A 19857-nucleotide genomic window follows, 5' to 3' on the forward strand; every position below is an offset into this window, starting at 1 on the left:
TGTCAATGGACATGGCAGGAACGTTGCAGCGTTCCATGAAAGGAACACTTTTTGTTTATGTTTGTTTATTTATTTATTTTCGGGGAGAGGGTGCATGCTGATAAAAATAAACATGCTAGAGTATGTAATATTGCCTCTCTCAGTCTCAGGCCCAGCCAAGGGAATGATGCCTCGTTTTCCTCCATTGAGTTGCATGATACTACCACATAAAACACTGTATCCTTGCCTTTCCCTATTCTAGCATGTACAGTGTCTTTTTTGCACATTTGCAACAATAGTAGTATTAGAAATAGGCTACATAGCCTATCATGAGGATAGTATTTAGAACTTACATTTCATAGTTTCCATTGCTCAGAATAATTGTAAAAATAACGTTTATAGGGTATTGCTTCAGTGTAGCCTATGTGTGTTTGGGTTTGTCTGACAGTTATTTCTGCTTGTTGTAATAAATCATCAGATCTATCTATATACAGGCCTCATCAACATCAACAGTTGGCCAGAGACACCTGGCTGTGTCCCATAATGTAAGTTGATTACAAAATAACAAGTCATTTGGACTGGTCTTAGGTATACTTGTGCATGAAAACTTGAGATGCTATACAATATTTGGTCATAGCACAAAATTGCCTGTTGGGCTTGCCTGCTGCTCTGCCATACGCACCACTGGTCTGACGAGCTGTCAGTAAATCCTGCCGTTGGTAGGACCCTGCAGAAATCAACCCAGCAGCTGGCTTCACCTGTTAGCATGCGCAGTTATTTTACCTGGAGTTGCGTTCCATCGCTCCACTAAATGACAAGAAGTTCCATGCCGAGAATGATATCGTATTTAAGCTGCAGCTTGCTGCTGCTTTCGGTGGCTTTCGTGGGCGCTTCACTCGCGGAGATGGTCTTCCGTTGCCCGAGTTGCACCGCCGAACGTCAGGCTGCGTGCCCGAAGCTCACCGAGACCTGTGCGGAGATAGTGCGCGAACCGGGCTGCGGTTGCTGCCCCGTTTGCGCCCGGCAAGAGGGTGAGTTATGCGGCGTGTACACCCCGAGATGCTCCAGCGGGCTCCGCTGTTACCCGAAGCCGGACTCCGATCTGCCTCTCGAGCAGCTGGTCCAGGGGCTGGGGCTGTGCGGACACAAAGTGGTCACCGAGCCCACGGGGAGCCAGGAGCACCGGGAGCAACTTAGCGGTCAGTTTCAACAAGCCTGACATACTTACAATGATATAATGGAACAGAGGATGTTTGGGAAGTATGCTCATTAGTAGTCGTAAATTAATAATTACACTGTCATTGGGATGGCTTATAGCCCTTAGCATGTACCGTATTGTGATTTATTTAATTCGCAGCAGTCTAAGCTAATGATTTTTGCGTCCATTTGCTCATAGAAACATAGAAACTGTAAATTAACCCTGCTCTAAAACCCCTATTTATTGGAATTATTTGTTATTACACAGTTGTAACACTTTTATAACAAAATTTTTACAAGGTACTTTTGCCTTTAATATGTACCGAATTGAACTGCAAATATGCTATAAGCCTATATTTGGCTTTGGGCTATATGTCCTAATCACAAATGAAAGAAACGTTTGCAGGTAGTATCATCCAACAGAAACAACCAGAAATACACTGGACTAGTTTGACTTATTGATCTCCATGTGTTGACTTATTGGGCCCTTGCTGGAATACAATAGGCTCCCTTACCTAACAATATTATTCCTGTATAACATATCTTACACTGTATAAGCAAGCGTATACTGTAAGACATACTGTATGCTTGCTTATACCCAGAAATAATATTCAGAACGTGTATTTTACACAGAAATCCCAAATACATTCCTCTTTAATTGGATAAAATGAGAGAGGAGAGAGAAGTAAAATAATGCCACATTGATTGGCAATTTGGACTTTGTCCTTTGACCCCAACCACTGTAAACTAGTCATGGAGTGTGTGTTGAAGCTTGTTCAGTATGGTGTGATTTCTACTAAACCTAATGTCAATGTCCCCATCTGCCAAATGTATCGTTTGATTCGATTATAAAGGAGAACCTGTGATTCCTGAAAAGATCAAATGGATTAGGGCCAGGACAACACAGACAGTAGGACTATAAATGCACGTGGAGTAGCCTACACATGCACATGTAGCCAGAGATAAGTTGGGAATTAGGAGGTAGTGGAACTCTTAAATAGTGTTCTAATACTATTTGTATGGTGGAACTCTTCCTGAAATAGCTACTTGCAGTATGCTTTGCTACAGCCAGATTCCACAGTCCTATCCTACAGTACAGTGAATTGCCATGACGCCATCCTATATTTCTCTGCTCAAACTGTTTCTCATCTACTCTGACTGTTTCTATGTATCCACAGCCTGGCATATAAGGGATGGGTTACACAGTACTATTATGTACACCTGGGTTACACATTACTATTATGTACACCTGGATTACATGGTACTATTATGTACACCTGGGTTACACATTACTATTATGTACACCTGGATTACATGGTACTATTATGTACACCTGGGTTACACAGTACTATTATGTAAACCTGAGTTACACAGTACTATTATGTACACATGGGTTACACAGTACTATTATGTACACATGGGTTACACAGTACTATTATGTACACCTGGGTTACACAGTACTGTTGTGTACACCTGGGTTACAAAGTACTGTTATGTACACCTGGGTTACACAGTACTATTATGTACACATGGGTTACACAGTATTATTATATACACATGGGGTTACACAGTACTAATATGTACACCGGGGTTACACAGTACTATTATGTACACATGGGTTACACAGTACTATTATGTACACATGGGTTACACAGTACTATTATGTACATCTGGGTTACACAGTATTGTTATGTACACCTGGGTTACACAGTACTATTATGTACACCTGGGTTACACAGTACTATTATGTACACCTGAATTACATGGTACTATTATGTACACATGGGTTACACAGTATTGTTATGTACACCTGGGTTACACAGTACTATTATGTACACCTGGGTTACACAGTACTATTATGTACACCTGAGTTACACAGTACTATTATGTACACCTGGGTTACACAGTACTATTATGTACACCTGAATTACATGGTACTATTATGTACACATGGGTTACACAGTACTATTATGTACACCTGGATTACATGGGACTATTATGTACACCTAGATTACACAGTACTATTATGTACACCTGGATTACATGGGACTATTATGTACACCTAGATTACACAGTACTATTATGTACTTCAGACAGAATTCCCGGTATATTACCTTAAAAAAGAAAGAAAAAGGAGGCAATGTTTACATGACCCCCTTTCAAACAGTCCCTTATTAACCACTTTCTTGCAGGTATACCCCCTTTTAAACATCCCAGTATACGGAGTGATATACACAGATTATGCAAAAAGCAGCCCTGGTTACACACGTTTCCTACACATTGTCATTGTCTAAATAGGCCGACGTGCTAAACCACTATCTATAACAACCAGATGAGACAACTCAGACCATGGTAGCCTAGCTACATCACATATCCTGTTTGTTGAAACAGAGTAAACCTTAGGATAATTAATAGCAGTAACACTAATGAAGGTATAGTTTACAAAGGGCTTGTTTAATAAAGGCTTTGTAGGGAGTTTATAGGATCAGTTTATAAGTCAAACTAAAATGCATTGGTTAGCAGTCACATCCGCTCATGTATCAAAATAATAATCACTTAACTTACCTGTCTTTCTCGTCCGGCGGAACACTCATAATACGTACAAAATGTAATGAGTTATCGCATAAAGCTTACTTCTTACTATTATTATGTGAACACACGTTATAACCAAGGAAAAATTGGTCTGCATTCTCCAAGATTGTAATTGCACTCGGAAAAGTAGAGCACCCTATATGCATTCCTTCATGCTACTCATCTCATGCTACAGGCCTTGATGGATGACTAGCATGTAGCCTTTCATCAATGGAAGACTTGATAAGAAAACCTTCCAAAATGTCTGTGGTGCACCCGTGTCTCCTCATTATCTGAACCCTGTGGTGGATGGGCATCTTTATCAGCCCTTAATACCAGCCTACAGCTAGACAGTAACCCCCTCATTGACAATATCAACTGGACAACTACAGTCCATTTACTGTGACACGTCAGAGAATTATGTAAATAGAGATGTTGGTGTGAGATTGATTCCACAAAAGGCAGAAGGGGTGTATATCATATTATATAATATTAGTATGTAAAGACACGTCATAGTCAATAATACATCATGCTAATGCAAAAACATACTAATAAAAAAAGATTTAAGAGAAGGGTTGCTTCCCAAATGGTACACTATAATGGTCCCTGGTCAAAAGTAGTGCACTCCCTTGCAAAAGAGCCCCTGCTAAAATTAAGGGAATAGGGTGCCATTCGAGACACGACCGAGGTTCATCACTCATCCTGCCAGCAGGGTCACATCGTTGGGCTGCCACTTATCCAACAAAGAGAGGGTTACCCAACCCCCAACCCAACAAAAGACTCCCAAAAAAACTCTCAAAGCTTTACAAGGAAAACAGATCCTGACCATCTGGCTGCATCTGGGCGGTGAAATAACACGGCTCCCTAACGAGGGGCATTCATCTGTACCTGCCTGGGTCCACTGCCAGGGTGCCCAGCCCTCTAGACGGTGCCCGCGGGCCCGAAATAGCCCCAGATAATCCCCACTGCTTCTCTAAAACACAGGCATCGCTGCCTTCCACCCCTGGGGCTGCAACTTCACCCAAAACCATGCTAAGAATCTCAGCGTGCCTCAGACGCTTTCCAGAATAAACTTCTCCCTTTCTCTTTCTCTCTCACTCTGCTTTTCTCTCTCTCTCTGCTTTTCTCTCTCTCTCTTTCTTTCTTTCTTTCTTTCTTTCTTTCTTTCTTTCTTTCTTTCTTTCTTTCTTTCTTTCTTTCTTTCTTTCTTTCTTTCTTTCTTTCTTTCTTTCTTTCTTTCTTTCTCTCTCTCTCTCTCTCTTGCTGGCTCCCTCTTCCCTCCCTCCCCCCTCCCTCTCTCTCCCTGGGCTTCGGTGCTTGGAGAAAATACAAACTATGTCTGAAATTTTACTGAGCTGAGTGGGGTGGAAGGGGACCTGTGAAAGGGCTTTGCAGGGGATAGGGCTGGCTTCGCCAGATGGTTTGATGTTTCTTCACGGAAGATAATGGAGTTGAAGGGGATTTGAGTGTTGCGTATGTGTGTACAGACTGAGGCCTATGCATTTGGCTGCTGCAATCACCCAAGATCTGTTGTTCATGGCTAGCCCGATGGCTGCAGGCAGAGCTACTGTCTTAGGAATTGATCCTTGTATGGTGGTGGTCTGTGTATCAAGGCCAGTTGACTTGTTACGTTGGTGCCATGACTTGGATCACATGTCTGGTGTAGGGTTGCAAAATTCCTTTAACTTTCAATAAATTCCCTGGTTTTCCAGAAATCCTGGTTGGAGGATTCCGGATTTCCTGCTTATTCCCCCCTGATTCTGGGGTCCTCCAACCGGGATTTCAGGAAAACCAGAGAAAGTATTGAACGTTAAAGGAATTTTGCAACCCTAGTCTGGTGTCCTATCATCTCTGTTAATAAAGGAGCTATGGAACATCTTCACTCTTCTCAGATGACTCCAAAATCAAAGTTAATCGGGTCTTTTCAGACCTCAAATGTGGTCTAATGTCAAGGCCACCTCTACATGCCTCAATCCCAAATGAATGGGAAAGATGGGCACCATCTCTCCTCTCTCTCTCTATTCTCTGTATGTGTGTGCTGTAATTGTCCGTGCTGCTCTGCAGGTTTGATGGGCTCCGGCTTGCCTCCGTCTCCCTGTCTCTCTGTCCTCCAGAGCCAGGTGTGTACCAAATGGCAAAATATTCCCTTTTCCCTATATAGTGCACTACTTTTGGCCAGAGTCATATAGGGATATGTAGGGGATACAGTGTCGTTTGGGACATATCCAGAGTGCCAGGTTTAGCCTGCAGTCAGTCAGTTCAGTGGTGGATAGATGCCTGGCTGGGTGCAGTCAGTGTCTACTTGTCAGGACCTGCCCAGCTCCAGCTAGCTCCACACTGTGGAGGAGCCTCTCAGGCCAGATAGCCTGGCTGTGAGGTAAACACACTTGCTCTGTGCTGACTGTGTGATTCTAGGAGGAGAGTCCTAGCAGGCCTTGTAAAGGATAATGGGAAGCAGTTATGAAGCTGGCTCTTTTTAACTACAGCTCCCCAAAGTGCTTTACTGTACAATCAATTGTGAAGGAGATACATTATGTATACACATAAACACAGTAAAATACAGTATCGTTGTCACTATACTGGCCCTAGATTGAGGTAATATTCATTTATTACACAAGAAGTCACATTGAGATTAAAGGGACAGTTAAAGGGATGAATTTAACCATAAATGTGTGTTGGTTGGACCTATCCAGTCTCCCATTCTCCATCCATGGGCCATCTGATCAGTTGACTGGAGTCTAGACTGTCAGACATGAACCTTCTCTCCTTTGTGCTGTTCTGGGAATTTGACAAGCATCAGCTATTAAAAAAGCAAAGAAGCCACTCGTCCCTTTTGTCTGCTGTATTAATTCAAGCAGTGGACCGGACAAAAAAAACAACAATGGGGCTGCAGCTCTGTTGACGTTGCAAAGCCCAGGTCCACCTCTGTGGATCGGTGGAACAGAGTGTACTGGAGGAACGGGGCCCTCTTAGAGTGGGGTCCTGACCCTGTCCGTGTGTGTCTGTGTGTGTGTGTCTCTCTCTCTCTGTGTGTGTGTGTGTGTCTGTGTGTTTTAATAGACTCAGACCTTCTCAGGTTTCTTCCATGAAGCTGGAATCAGTATATTACAGTTGGAGACAGTGGGGATTATCTAATAGATGAAAACAAAACAGTGTGTGTGCCTGTCTGTCTCTGTGTGTGTGTGTTTGAGTATGTAAGTGTGTATAAGTGTGTGTGTGTGTGTGTGTGTGTGTCTCACACCTGATTCCAGTTGACTTCTGCCCTCTGTTCTGCAATTCTGTCTTCAAAGGAAACTGAGAGCACAATACCTTTTCATGAGGAGAGCTGAAGTTAGATGTTTAGATCTGATAGTTTCATGAGGAGAGCTGAAGTTAGATGTTTAGATCTGAGTTTCATGAGGAGAGCTGAAGTTAGATGTTTAGATCTGATAGTTTCATGAGGAGAGCTGAAGTTAGATGTTTAGATCTGATAGTTTCATGGGGAGAGCTGAAGTTAGATGTTTAGATCTGATAGTTTCATGAGGAGAGCTGAAGTTAGATGTTTAGATCTGATAGTTTCATGAGGAGAGCTGAAGCTAGATGTTTAGATCTGATAGTTTCATGAGGAGAGCTGAAGTTAGATGTTTAGATCTGATAGTTTCATGAGGAGAGCTGAAGTTAGATGTTTAGATCTGATAGTTTCATGGGGAGAGCTGAAGTTAGATGTTTAGATCTGATAGTTTCATGAGGAGAGCTGAAGTTAGATGTTTAGATCTGATAGTTTCATGAGGAGAGCTGAAGTTAGATGTTTAGATCTGATAGTTTCATGGGGAGAGCTGAAGTTAGATGTTTAGATCTGATAGTTTCATGAGGAGAGCTGAAGTTAGATGTTTAGATCTGATAGTTTCATGAGGAGAGCTGAAGCTAGATGTTTAGATCTGATAGTTTCATGAGGAGAGCTGAAGTTAGATGTTTAGATCTGATAGTTGCCTTTCCCCCTCTCCTTCTCCGTTCAGTCTTTTGTCATCATATTCTATGTCTACTGGATTCTAAACGTCAGAGGGACCCCTCTTGCTCCTTCCTTAGTGTAGAATACACTTCACTTAAGGGCCGGCCAACCCTGTTATATCTTATTTCTATCTTATAACCTATCCCTCCTCTGTCGTTAATAGTGGTATGTCACTGGATAGCCTGACAGGACAGAGAGAGTGTAAACAATACATTACTCTGAAATGTTATTAATCTAAGATTTCCTCAAAGCAAAGTCCAGCCAACTGTTTCCTCCGCCCCTGCTGTTTCTGTTATTCTGACCATTTTGATGGTCCCAGAGCCCTGGGAGAGCTGTAGTGGGCCCTCAGCCTCCACTCTGTCTGTTGTCAAGAATAGCATGGACAGCTAGTAGACTCGCAGAGCCAGGTCCCCTGCATTGTTTGTTCTCATATCTGTGTGGAAAGTGGCTTTCAGAGGTTGATGTTTAACCACGCGTTATCTGGTCAAACTGCTGAGGACTTCTCCCTCCCTTCCCCAGATAGTGTGGTGTGTCAGTTCTGGGTTGTTGCTGTTCGAACTTTCGTTCTAAGCAGTCGAACAGGAAAGTGAGCTAGAGCCCTTTCATGACATGCCGTGACTTTGGAGGTGAGGAGGACACTCGTCATAACGAGTGAAGGTGCCCCATAGTTAACTAAATCTGCAGTGTACACAGACAGAAGCATGTGTTCACTATTGGTTATCATTCTTGGAAGTTAAAATGGAAAAAACAATCCCAAAAATTATAAGTAACAATATTTCACAATATTTTGGCGTTTATGGAAGTTTGAAAGGATTATTATTATTATTATTATTTATTTTTTTAAAGGAAAGGTCCAAAATAATAACTAAAATATTACACCTTTAAAGATGTATCTATCTATTTCCGCTGAAGAATTCACCATGTATGCCATTGCCAACTGTACGAAAGCCAAGCTGCTGGCCCTACCATTTCTCATTTCATGGAGGAATGTGCAGTATACTTAATCATTAAAATGGGTTGAGCGTTTCTGTGATGTAATGACAATATAACGACAATGTTATGACAGTGTCGTAATGAGCGATCAATTACTTTAGTGCATCTGGTTTCCATAGAGCTGTTTTGACTGTGTTTGTGTATGTGTGTGTGTGTGTGTGTATGTGCATGTGTGTGAATCTGTGCATGCGTCTGTGTGTGCGTGCGTGTTTGTCCCTCAGGGGAGGTGGTCGACCTCCTGGACACGGGCCTGACGGAGATCCCCCCGGTGAGGAAGGCCACTAAGGACAGCCCGTGGCTGGGGCCCAAGGAGAGTGCCATGCGTCAGCACCGACAGGAGATGAAGACCAAGATGAAGAGTAACAAGGCGGAGGATCCCAAAACACCCCGCGCCAAACAGGTTAGTAAACACCTAGTAGTAAACAGTTAGGCCACACCCCTATTCCCTTTATATGGGCCCTGATTTAAAAGTAGTGCATTATATAGGGAATAGGGTGCCATTTGGGATGCAGCCTTAGTAAACCGTGACCATTGGTGGGTCACCTCTCTTAGTAAACAGTTAGTGAACCTGGGATCATGATTGGCAGTGGCCATGTCCCTTTAGGAAGGTGAGTCAGTCTTAACATAACCTAGTGCACTGCTGCCATCTTCTGGAGCGTACCTGATGGTGTCAAGCAACTAACAATGTCTTACTGCCAATTTGGACAATTAAGGCCCAAGGCCTGTGTTTTCAAGCGGAAAATGTAGATAAGCATTTCTATTGGACAAGATAGCACCTTCGTTTGACAATGTTTGCCCTCATTTGAGGCTTATTGAACGTGACCATGGGAAGATGTAAATGTTTCACATGACAGTTCAAGACCCTACTGTTGAAAATTCGGTATTGTTTCCTTGAAGTCGAGCCTGGTGTCCCGTTGTTGACTGACCTAGGAAAATACTTTGGTAGCACTTTATAATAACACCTTGTAATAAAGCATTTATAATGGATTAGTAAATAATTTATTCATCATTACTCCCACATTTGTAAATGTTATTAAGACAGGTATTCACACATTTATGAATAACTATGTCATAATAATTAATAAGATCGTTGGTAAGACGTTTAATATCGGTCCTTATAAACCATTTACTAATCATTAGTTAAGTATTTTTGTGTGGCCTCATTTAAAGTAAGGGCTATTTATACTTTATAAATGCTTTATAAATGTTTTGAGTGACAGTGTAATTTCTCACAAAAAGATGGACATGCCATTGGTAGACATTCCAGCAGTACCTGAATAAACGATTTACTAATCTATTATAAATGCTTTTATTACAAGGTGTTATTATAAACTGCTACCAGTACTTATTTTCCCACATTTAGTGATTTTCCTTGAGGATAATGATTTTGGCATTTCACGGATGCCAAGTTTAAAATAGAACCATTTGCCCTGGATATTAGCTAGTCTTGGTGACAATCAGGTGCTTTGGCAATAATCCATAAATGGTATTAGTAATGAAAATATAATTTATTTTCAGTTATACCCTTTCTGAGTTATTCTCAGAAACATTATTCATTTTCATGTGAATTAATAATAGTATTTTATCTTTTGGTAGTGCTGTTCATTTAATTTCCTATGGATTATTATTCCTCAGAGAATCCAGCTCCCAACCTTTGGAGATCATTTTGGAGCATGTTATCTTCATTTTATCAACCAGTGGTCTGTAGGCATTGCTGGGTCATTAATCATGTAGTCTCCCTCGGCAGACGGTTTGCCTCCCACAATGTATCCAATGTTCCAGCGCACACGTCTGCTGACAATACCAGCGTCGGTTGGACAGGAGGCGGAAATGGGACTCGCGCAGGAAATCAGTCCAGAGCCTTTCCGTACATGTCCTGCCGCAAACATTAGCCTACCACCGGACTCAAAATTGGTATCTTAGCTAGATATTTTCAATGAGTGTATTTGGCAAATAAGTTGTTTGCTTGTGCCATGACAGCTAACGTTAGCGTTACAAGTTTACAACGTAATTTTTCACGAGCACAATTGCCGTCTGCATTTTAAGTCAAACCAAACTTGTGAATTATTCTGAGAGTTATCTGTCTGAAGAGCACCCTCCCCGGACTTGAGGTAGATATGTACATATAGCTAGAATTAAGGTAACAGATAGTAAACAGTAGCAGCAGTGTATGTGATGAGTCAAAAAAGTTTGTGCAAAAAAGGTCAATACAGGTAGTCTGGGTAGCTATTTGGTTAACTGTTTAACTAATTATTTAGCAGTCTTATGACTTGGGGGTAGAAGCTGTTCAGGGTCCTGTTGATTCCAGACTTGGTGCATCGGTACTACTTGCCATGTGGTAGCAGAGAGAACAGTCTATGACTTGGGTGGCTGGAGTCTGACAATTTTTAGGGCCTTCCTCTGACGCCGCCTGGTATAAGGTCCTGGATGGCAGGGAGCTCGGCCCCAGTGTAATAGTCAGACTATTAATCATGTGAATGGTGTTGCTGTTGCTCCAAGGTCTGAGGTTTCCTAGACTATTAATCATGTGAACGGTGTTGCCTGTTGCTCCAAGGTCTGAGATTTCGGAGCCTATTAATCATGTGAATGGTGTTGCCTGTTGCTCCAAGGTCTGATGTTTCCTAGACTATTAATCATGTGAATGGTGTTGCCTGTTGCTCCAAGGTCTGAGATTTCCCAGACTATTAATCATGTGAATGGTGTTGCCTGTTGTTTACTGTAGACTCAGTGTCAGCAGGAGCTGGACCAGGTGCTGGAGAGGATATCTAAGATGCCCTTCAGAGATAACCGAGGCCCACTGGAAGACCTGTACGCCCTGCACATCCCCAACTGTGACAAGAGGGGGCAGTATAACCTCAAACAGGTGACTAAACCCTGCACAACCCCAACTGTGACAAGAGGGGGCAGTATAACCTCAAACAGGTGACTAAACCCTGCACAACCCCAACTGTGACAAGAGGGGGCAGTATAACCTCAAACAGGTGACTAAACCCTGCACAACCCCAACTGTGACAAGAGGGGGCAGTATAACCTCAAACAGGTGACTAAACCCTGCACAACCCCAACTGTGACAAGAGGGGGCAGTATAACCTCAAACAGGTGACTAAACCCTGCACAACCCCAACTGTGACAAGAGGGGGCAGTATAACCTCAAACAGGTGACTACACCCTGCACATCTCCAACTGTGACAAGAGGGGGCAGTATAACCTCAAACAGGTAACTACTCACTCTTACTCCATGGCCCAGGAGCATCCACATAGGTGCCCACACACACACACACACACACATGCACACACACACGCGCACACACACACACACATACATACACACACACTAACATGTTCTTTCTGTGTTTCAGTGTAAGATGTCTCTGCACGGCCAGAGGGGGGAGTGCTGGTGCGTCAACCCACACACCGGTCGGCCCATCCCATCAGCCCCCACCGTGAGGGGAGACCCAAACTGCAGCCAGTACGTAAGAGGACCAGAGATGGACACTCCCGCCTCAGCCCAGAAATAGTACGGCCCTGATTCTCCCTTTGATCGGCCTGAGTCTTAAAAGACAACAGGAAGCAGTATTCTAAACACTTAAGTAAGCTATCAAAATGTCTGTGTGTCTGTTTCTGTTTCTGTGTATAGTTTTGTTTGGTATTACAATCAATTCTCAGCGATATTGTTCAATGTAACCACCATAATGTGTCTTGGCTTGAGAACAAACTCCACTGTAAGGGCATAGGATGTAACAGGCGACAAAGATTCAACCCATTCTTCTTTGCAATTTCAAAGGAAGTCAGTGTTTGACTGGTATTTTCATTGATCTCTCTCTCTTTCTCTCCCTCTCTCTCTCTCTCCTTCCCCCCGTAGCTTTTCTGTGGTGAACAAAGTCTAATGAGAAGAATGTTTACTATGGGCTGAATTCTAACTAGAAATCTGTGTCCATCTCAGACTTTTGTGTAAAAATCAAGCATTGATGTCAATGGGCGATTTGCATGGAAATTCCAAGTATATGCACATTTGGTAATTAGTATTCGGCCTCTATGAACCTCTTGTATTCAATGTATCTGTAGTAGGGAATCTAGAGAAATGTTGTCGTGGAAAACGTGATTTGACTTATATGAAAGAGAATATGCTAAGCAAAAAACAAAACGGCGAATTGACGCTTTAAGGGATTAGTGTCTTACTTAACCCTTAAAGTGTTTGTATGGCTGTGTTTACACTGGTAGCCCAATTCTGATCTTTTGCCACTAATTCGTCTTTCGACCAATCAGATCTTTTGCCCATAATTGGGCAAAAGATCAGAATTGGGCTACCTGTGTAAATGCAGCTCAAGTGTCTTACCTTCTGGTGCTGGAAAGTGAACATGTCAAATGTTTGGTGGTTGTGTACTCAACTCAACCTACCGTTTGTTTGTATTACAGTGTTCTATGCCTTCAGGTTGGTAGGCTACTATGACTGTGATACCTACCTTCTATAGCCTTTGGAATACACATACGTCTTCTATACACTGTAGGAAAACCACATAGACAACGTCTTGTTACGAACACAAATACACGTTTTAGAATTCCTCGTTAATAGGAACACAAATATAAATGTAGATTGTTTTTGTGATAAAGAACGTCTTGTTATAAGATGAAGTACATGATTAAATGGATGGTAACTTCCTGTAAGTTGATTGTGTATTCATTTGGGCATATGCCCTGGTATCTTGTGTCTCATTTTCTTATTGGAGGTCTACAGTGGCTTGCGAAAGTATTCACCCCCCTTGGCATTTTTTCTATTTTGTTGCCTTACAACCTGGAATTAAAATGGATTTTTTGCGGGGTTTGTATCATTTGATTTACACAATATGCCTACCATTTGAAGATGCAAAATATGTTTTATTGTGAAACAAACAAGAAATAAGACAAAAAAACAGAAAACTTGAGCGTGCATAACTATTCACCCCCCCCCCCCCCAAAGTCAATACTTTGTAGAGCCACCTTTTGCAGCAATTACAGCTGCAAGTCTCTTGGGGTATGTCTCTATAAGCTTGGCACATCTAGCCACTGAGATTTTTGCCCATTCTTCAAGGCAAAACTGCTCCAGCTCCTTCAAGTTGGATGGGTTCCGCTGGTGTACAGCAATCTTTAAGTCATACCACAAGATTCTCAATTGGATTGAGGTCTGGGCTTTGACTAGGCCATTCCAAGACATTTAAATGTTTCCCTTTAAACCACTTGAGTGTTGCTTTAGCAGTATGTTTAGGGTCATTGTCCTGCTGGCAGGTGAACCTCCGTCCCAGTCTCAAATCTCTGGAAGAATGAAACAGGTTTCCCTCAAGGATTTCCCTGTATTTAGCACCATCCATCATTCCTTCAATTCTGACCAGTTTCCCAGTCCCTGCCGATGAATAACATCCCCACAGCATGATGCTGCCACTACCATGTTTTACTGTGGGGATGATGTTCTTGGGGTGATGAGGTGTGTTGGGTTGGCGCCAGACATAGCGTTTTCCTTGATGGCCAAAAAGCTCAAATTTACTCTCATCTGACCAGAGTACCTTCTTCCATGTGTTTGCTTATTATTTTTTTTAAAGCAATGGCTTTTTTCTGGCCACTCTTCCGTAAAGGCCAGGTCTTGTTGAGTGTACGTGTCACGGTTTCGGCCGAGGCTGCTCCTCCTCCTGGTTCGGGCAGGCTTCGGCGGTCGTCGTCTCTGGAGTACTAGCTGCCACCGATCTATGTTTCATGTTCGTTTGGTTTGGTCTTGATGTTGTACACCTGTGTCTAGTTAGTCCTCGTTAGTGTTCTATTTAAGTCTCGTTGTGTGTGTCTGTGTTTGTGTGTTATTGTTTCGCTGTCGTGTTTTGTGCGCTACTGTTTGCCTTGTGCATTTCGCATTTTCCTCCTCTGTGTTAGGAGGTTTATTACGCACTGTTTGGTGCGCCTTTTGGTTTTCGCCTGTGTGCGGACTTTCTCGCCTCCGGGCGTTTGACTCGTGATTTTGAGTGTGCGTTTCACTAAAATCTATTGGACTTATCTTTCTGCGTCCTGCATCTGATTCCTGCACCACACCCACCTACAGCACCCACTGACAGAATAACACACCATTATGGAATCAGCAGGATCGGCTGTGACACCTGTGTCGCTCGAGGAGCATATCCATTGGCAGGAGGGCCAGATAAGACAACTGGAGACCGCTCTACAGGACGTGATCAACACCCTGCACCGATGGGAAGCCAGCAGGGTACCAACACCTCCACCTACCCTGTCCACCCCATCGGCCGGTCCACCAGCCCCAGGTCCGGAACCCAGGAGGATTCGGCTCTCGCTCCCGAGGGCGTATGACGGAACAGCTGCCGGGTGTCAGGGGTTCCTCCTGCAGGTGGAGCTCTACCTGGCCACTGTACACCCGGTGCCCTCGGGACACGAGAGCGTTTCCGCCCTCATCTCCTGTCTCTCGGGAAAGGCGTTGGAGTGGGCTAACGCCGAGTGGAGGAAGATGGACGCCAACACCATCTCCTACGCCGAGTTCTCCCGCCGCTTCAAGGCCGTGTTTGACCATCCACCTGAGGGCAAGGCGGCGGGGGAGCGGCTAGTCCACTTGAGACAGGGGAGGAGGAGCGCACAGGCGTTTGCTTTGGAGTACCGGACTCTAGCGGCGGATGCAGGGTGGAATGAACGGGCTCTCATTGACCATTTTCGGTGTAGCCTCCGGGAGGACGTTCAACGAGAGTTGGCCTGCAGGGATACCCATCTGACTTTCGACCAGTTGGTTGATATGTCCATCCGTTTAGACACCCTGCTGGCCACCCGTGGACGTCCCGAGGGGGGTCCGTCCATTCCGCCCTCCGGCACCTCCGAGCCGAGCCCTATGGAGCTCGGGGGTGCCGGCGCTAGAGAACGGAGTAGGAGGAGCCCGAGGGGGCCTGTCTCCTGCACCAAGTGCGGTCGCGGAGGGCACACTGCGGCCAGGTGCTGGGGAGGGTTCTCCGGGGGAGAAGACAACAGGCCACGCACTGGGGGGGCCTCCCAGGTGAGTAGACGCCCCACCTACCCAGAGCTTTCTGTTGCGCACTTTTGTATACCTGTTGGTTTTCCACAGGTTGCACCTCATTCCCAGCATAAGGCACTAGTAGATTCAGGCGCAGCTGGGAATTTTGTTGATCGAAAGTTTTGTTTAGAGTTAGGGATCCCTCTCCTACCCGTTGACAAACCTTTTCCCGTTCATGCCTTAGATAGCCGTCCGTTGGGGTCGGGGTTGATCAGGGAGGTCACAGCGCCACTTAGGATGTGTGCGCAGGGGGGTCATGAAGAGACTATACAGCTGTATCTGATCGACTCTCCTGCGTACCCAGTGGTGCTAGGGATTCCCTGGTTAAGCACCCATAACCCTGCTATTTCGTGGCAACAGAGGGCTCTCGATGGGTGGTCTGCTCAGTGTGAGGGGCGATGTCTGGGTGTTTCCGTGGGGGCGACTTCGGTGGAAAGTCCAAACCAGGTGCCCGCATTGCACATTCCGCCTGAATATGGGGATTTAGCTCTTGTGTTTAGCAAAACTAGGGCGACGCAGTTGCCTCCCCATAGACAGGGGGATTGTGCGATTGATCTCCGGGCAGGAGCAGCGCTCCCACGGAGCCATGTGTATCCTTTGTCTCAAGAGGAGAGAAAAGCTATGGAGACCTACATAGCCGAATCTTTGAGACAGGGATACATTCGGCCTTCCACTTCCCCCGCCTCTTCGAGTTTCTTTTTTGTGAAAAAGAAAGATGGAGGGTTGCGCCCGTGCATTGATTACCGTGGTCTCAATCAGATTACTGTGAAATATAGTTATCCACTCCCTCTGATTGCGACCATGACGGAGTCATTGCATGGGGCGCGGTTTTTCACAAAATTGGATCTCAGGAGCGCGTATAACTTGGTGCGCATTAGGGAGGGCGATGAATGGAAAACAGCGTTTAGTACCACGTCAGGTCATTTCGAATATCTTGTCATGCCATATGGGTTGATGAATGCTCCATCAGTCTTTCAATCCTTCGTAGATGACATTTTCCGGGATATGCAGGGACAAGGGGTGGTCGTGTACATTGATGATATTCTGGTGTACTCGTCTACCCGAGCCGAGCATGTAACCCTGGTGCGACGTGTATTGAGGAGGCTGTTGGAGCACGACCTATATGTCAAGGCAGAGAAATGTCTGTTTTTCCAGGAATCGGTCTCCTTTTTGGGTTATCGGTTGTCCGCGTCAGGGGTGAGTATGGAGGTGGATCGTGTGTCCGCTGTGCGTAATTGGCAAACTCCAACCACTGTAAAAGAGGTGCAGCAGTTCTTGGGCTTTGCGAATTACTACCGGAGGTTTATCCGGGGTTTTGGACAGGTGGCAGCTCCCATCACGTCCCTTCTGAAAGGGGGTCCGGTGCGCCTGCAGTGGTCAGCTGATGCGGACAGGGCCTTTGGGAGACTGAAGGACCTGTTTACGTCGGCTCCGGTGCTGGCGCATCCGGATCCCACAATTCCCTTTCAGGTTGAGGTGGACGCGTCTGAGGCTGGTATAGGGGCCGTGCTCTCTCAACGGTCCGGCTCGCCACCTAAACTCCGCCCCTGTGCTTTTTACTCCAAAAAGCTCAGCCCGGCGGAGCGTAACTATGACGTTGGGGACAGGGAGCTGTTAGCTGTAGTTCAGGCCCTTAAGGTGGGAGGTCGATGCCGAGATCGAGCGAGCGTTGCGTACCGACCCCAGCCCTCCACAATGTCCTGAGGGTCGGAGGTACGTTCCGCTCGAGATTCGGGATCGACTCATCTACTGGGCTCACACGTCACCCTCCTCAGGACATCCGGGTATTGGCCGGACAGTGCATTGCCTTAGCACTAAATACTGGTGGCCTACTTTGGCTAGGGATGTGAGGGTTTACGTCTCCTCCTGCTCGGTGTGCGCCCAGTGTAAGGCGCCCCGACATCTGCCCAGGGGTAAGTTACAGCCCCTACCCGTTCCACAACGACCATGGTCCCACCTCTCGGTGGATTTTGTAACAGACCTTCCCCTCTCTCAGGGGAGTACCACCATCCTGGTCGTTGTGGACCGGTTCTCTAAGGCCTGTCGTCTTCTCCCTATGTCGGGTCTTCCTACTGCCCTACAGACCGCTGAGGCCCTATTTACCCACGTCTTCCGGCATTACGGGGTCCCCGAGGATATAGTGTCTGATCGAGGCCCCCAGTTTACCTCCCGTGTGTGGAGAGCGTTTATGGAGCGTTTGGGGGTCTCGGTTAGCCTTACCTCGGGGTACCACCCGGAGAGTAACGGGCAGGTGGAACGTGTCAACCAGGATGTGGGTAGGTTTCTGAGGTCGTATTGCCAGGACCGGCCTGAGGAGTGGGCGCGTTACATTCCCTGGGCCGAGATGGCCCAGAACTCTCTCCGCCACTCCTCTACTAACCTAACCCCTTTTCAATGTGTATTAGGTTACCAGCCGGTTCTGGCACTGTGGCAGCAGAGCCAGATCGAGGCCCCTGCGGTGGATGATTGGATGAGGCGCTCGGAAGAGACATGGAACGCTGCCCACGTCCACCTGCAGCGGGCCGTCCTTCGTCACAAGGCGAGCGCCGATCTCCACCGCAGTGAGGGGCCGGTGTACGCACCCGGAGATCGAGTCTGGCTCTCTACCAGAAACCTGCCCCTCCGCCTGCCCTGCCGGAAGCTGGGTTGGCGGTTTGTGGGGCCCTTTAAAGTCCTGAGAAGATTGAACGAGGTGTGTTATAGGTTACATCTACCTGTTGAAAATAAGAATATTAACCCCTCGTTCCATGTGTCTCTTCTCAGGCCGGTGGTAGCTGGTCCACTCCAGGACAATGAGATAGGAGAGACTCCTCCGCCCCCATTGGACATCGAGGGGGCTCCGGCGTACACCGTTCGGTCCATCTTGGACTCCAGACGCCGGATGGGGGGTCTCCAGTATCTCGTGGAGTGGGAGGGGTACGGCCCGGAGGAGCGGTGCTGGGTGCCGCGGAGGGACATCCTAGACCCATCTCTCCTGTCGGAGTTCCACCGGGACCATCCCGCGCGCCCTGCTCCGCGTCCTCCTGGTCGTCCCCGAGGCCGGGGTCGGCGCACGGCTGGAGCCGCGCGTCAAGGGTGGGGTACTGTCACGGTTTCGGCCGAGGCTGCTCCTCCTCCTGGTTCGGGCAGGCTTCGGCGGTCGTCGTCTCCGGAGTACTAGCTGCCACCGATCTATGTTTCATGTTCGTTTGGTTTGGTCTTGATGTTGTACACCTGTGTCTAGTTAGTCCTCGTTAGTGTTCTATTTAATACTCGTTGTGTGTGTCTGTGGTTGTGTGTTATTGTTTCGCTGTCGTGTTTTGTGCGCTACTGTTTGCCTTGTGCATTTCGCATTTTCCTCCTCTGTGTTAGGAGGTTTATTACGCACTGTTTGGTGCGCCTTTTGGTTTTCGCCTGTGTGCGGACTTTCTCGCCTCCGGGCGTTTGACTCGTGATTTTGAGTGTGCGTTTCACTAAAATCTATTGGACTTATCTTTCTGCGTCCTGCATCTGATTCCTGCACCACACCCACCTACAGCACCCACTGACAGTACGGCTTAAAGTGGTCCTATGGACAGATACTCCAATCTCCGCTGTGGAGCTTTGTAGCTCCTTCAGGGTAATCTTTGGTCTCTTTGTTGCCTCTCTGATTAATGCCCTCCTTGCCTGGTCCATGAGTTTTGGTGGGAGGCCCTCTCTTGGCAGGTTTGTTGTAGTGCCATATTCTTTCCATTTTTTATAATGGATTGAATGGTGCTCCGTGGGATGATCAAAGTTTCTGATATTTTTTTATAACCCAACCCTGATCTGTACTTCTCCACAACTTTATCCCTGACCTGTTTGGAGAGCTCCTTGGTCTTCATGGTGCCGCTTGCTTGGTGGTGCCCCTTGCTTAGTGGTGTTGCAGACTCTGGGGCCTTTCAGAACAGGTGTATATATACTGAGATCATGTGACACTTAGGTTGCACACAGGTGGACTTTATTTAACTAATTATGTGACTTCTGAAGGTAATTGGTTGCACCAGATTTTATTTAGGGGCTTCATAGCAAAGGGGGTGAATACATATGCACACACCACTTTTCCATTATTTATTTTATAGAATTTTTTTAAACAAGTATT

General features: G+C 45.9%; 1 protein-coding gene across 2 annotated transcripts; it reads left to right on the forward strand.

The window, feature by feature from the left end:
* The first annotated feature begins 665 nt into the window (after positions 1-665).
* LOC311114339 (insulin-like growth factor-binding protein 2-A) lies at positions 666-13391 on the forward strand. 2 transcript variants are annotated; one of them, XR_014611092.1, is made up of 5 exons: positions 666-1178; positions 8950-9128; positions 11451-11591; positions 12088-12318; positions 12591-13391. XR_014611092.1 is itself a non-coding variant. In XM_084189604.1 (4 exons), exons 1-4 carry the CDS (start codon positions 791-793, stop codon positions 12244-12246), a joined length of 867 nt encoding a protein of 288 aa, XP_084045730.1. In that variant the 5' UTR covers positions 730-790; the 3' UTR covers positions 12247-13388. The 2 variants fall into 2 exon arrangements, 1 of the variants encoding a protein (XP_084045730.1); XM_084189604.1 differs by having other exon boundaries at positions 730-1178; positions 12088-13388.
* The last annotated feature ends 6466 nt before the right edge of the window (positions 13392-19857 follow it).

The sequence above is a fragment of the Coregonus lavaretus genome (genome assembly GCF_964263955.1).
Source record: "Coregonus lavaretus genome assembly, contig: HAP1_SCAFFOLD_1760, whole genome shotgun sequence".
In the NCBI taxonomy this organism is placed as follows: domain Eukaryota; kingdom Metazoa; phylum Chordata; class Actinopteri; order Salmoniformes; family Salmonidae; genus Coregonus; species Coregonus lavaretus.

Bases quoted from the DNA above. Each gene is read 5' to 3' on its own strand.
- LOC311114339 (XM_084189604.1), top strand. From the start codon at position 791: ATGACAAGAAGTTCCATGCCGAGAATGATATCGTATTTAAGCTGCAGC. The intron at 1,179-8,949 runs GTCAGTTTCAAC...TTTGTCCCTCAG, and splicing joins GCACCGGGAGCAACTTAGCG to GGGAGGTGGTCGACCTCCTG. The intron at 9,129-11,450 runs GTTAGTAAACAC...TGTTTACTGTAG, and splicing joins AAACACCCCGCGCCAAACAG to ACTCAGTGTCAGCAGGAGCT.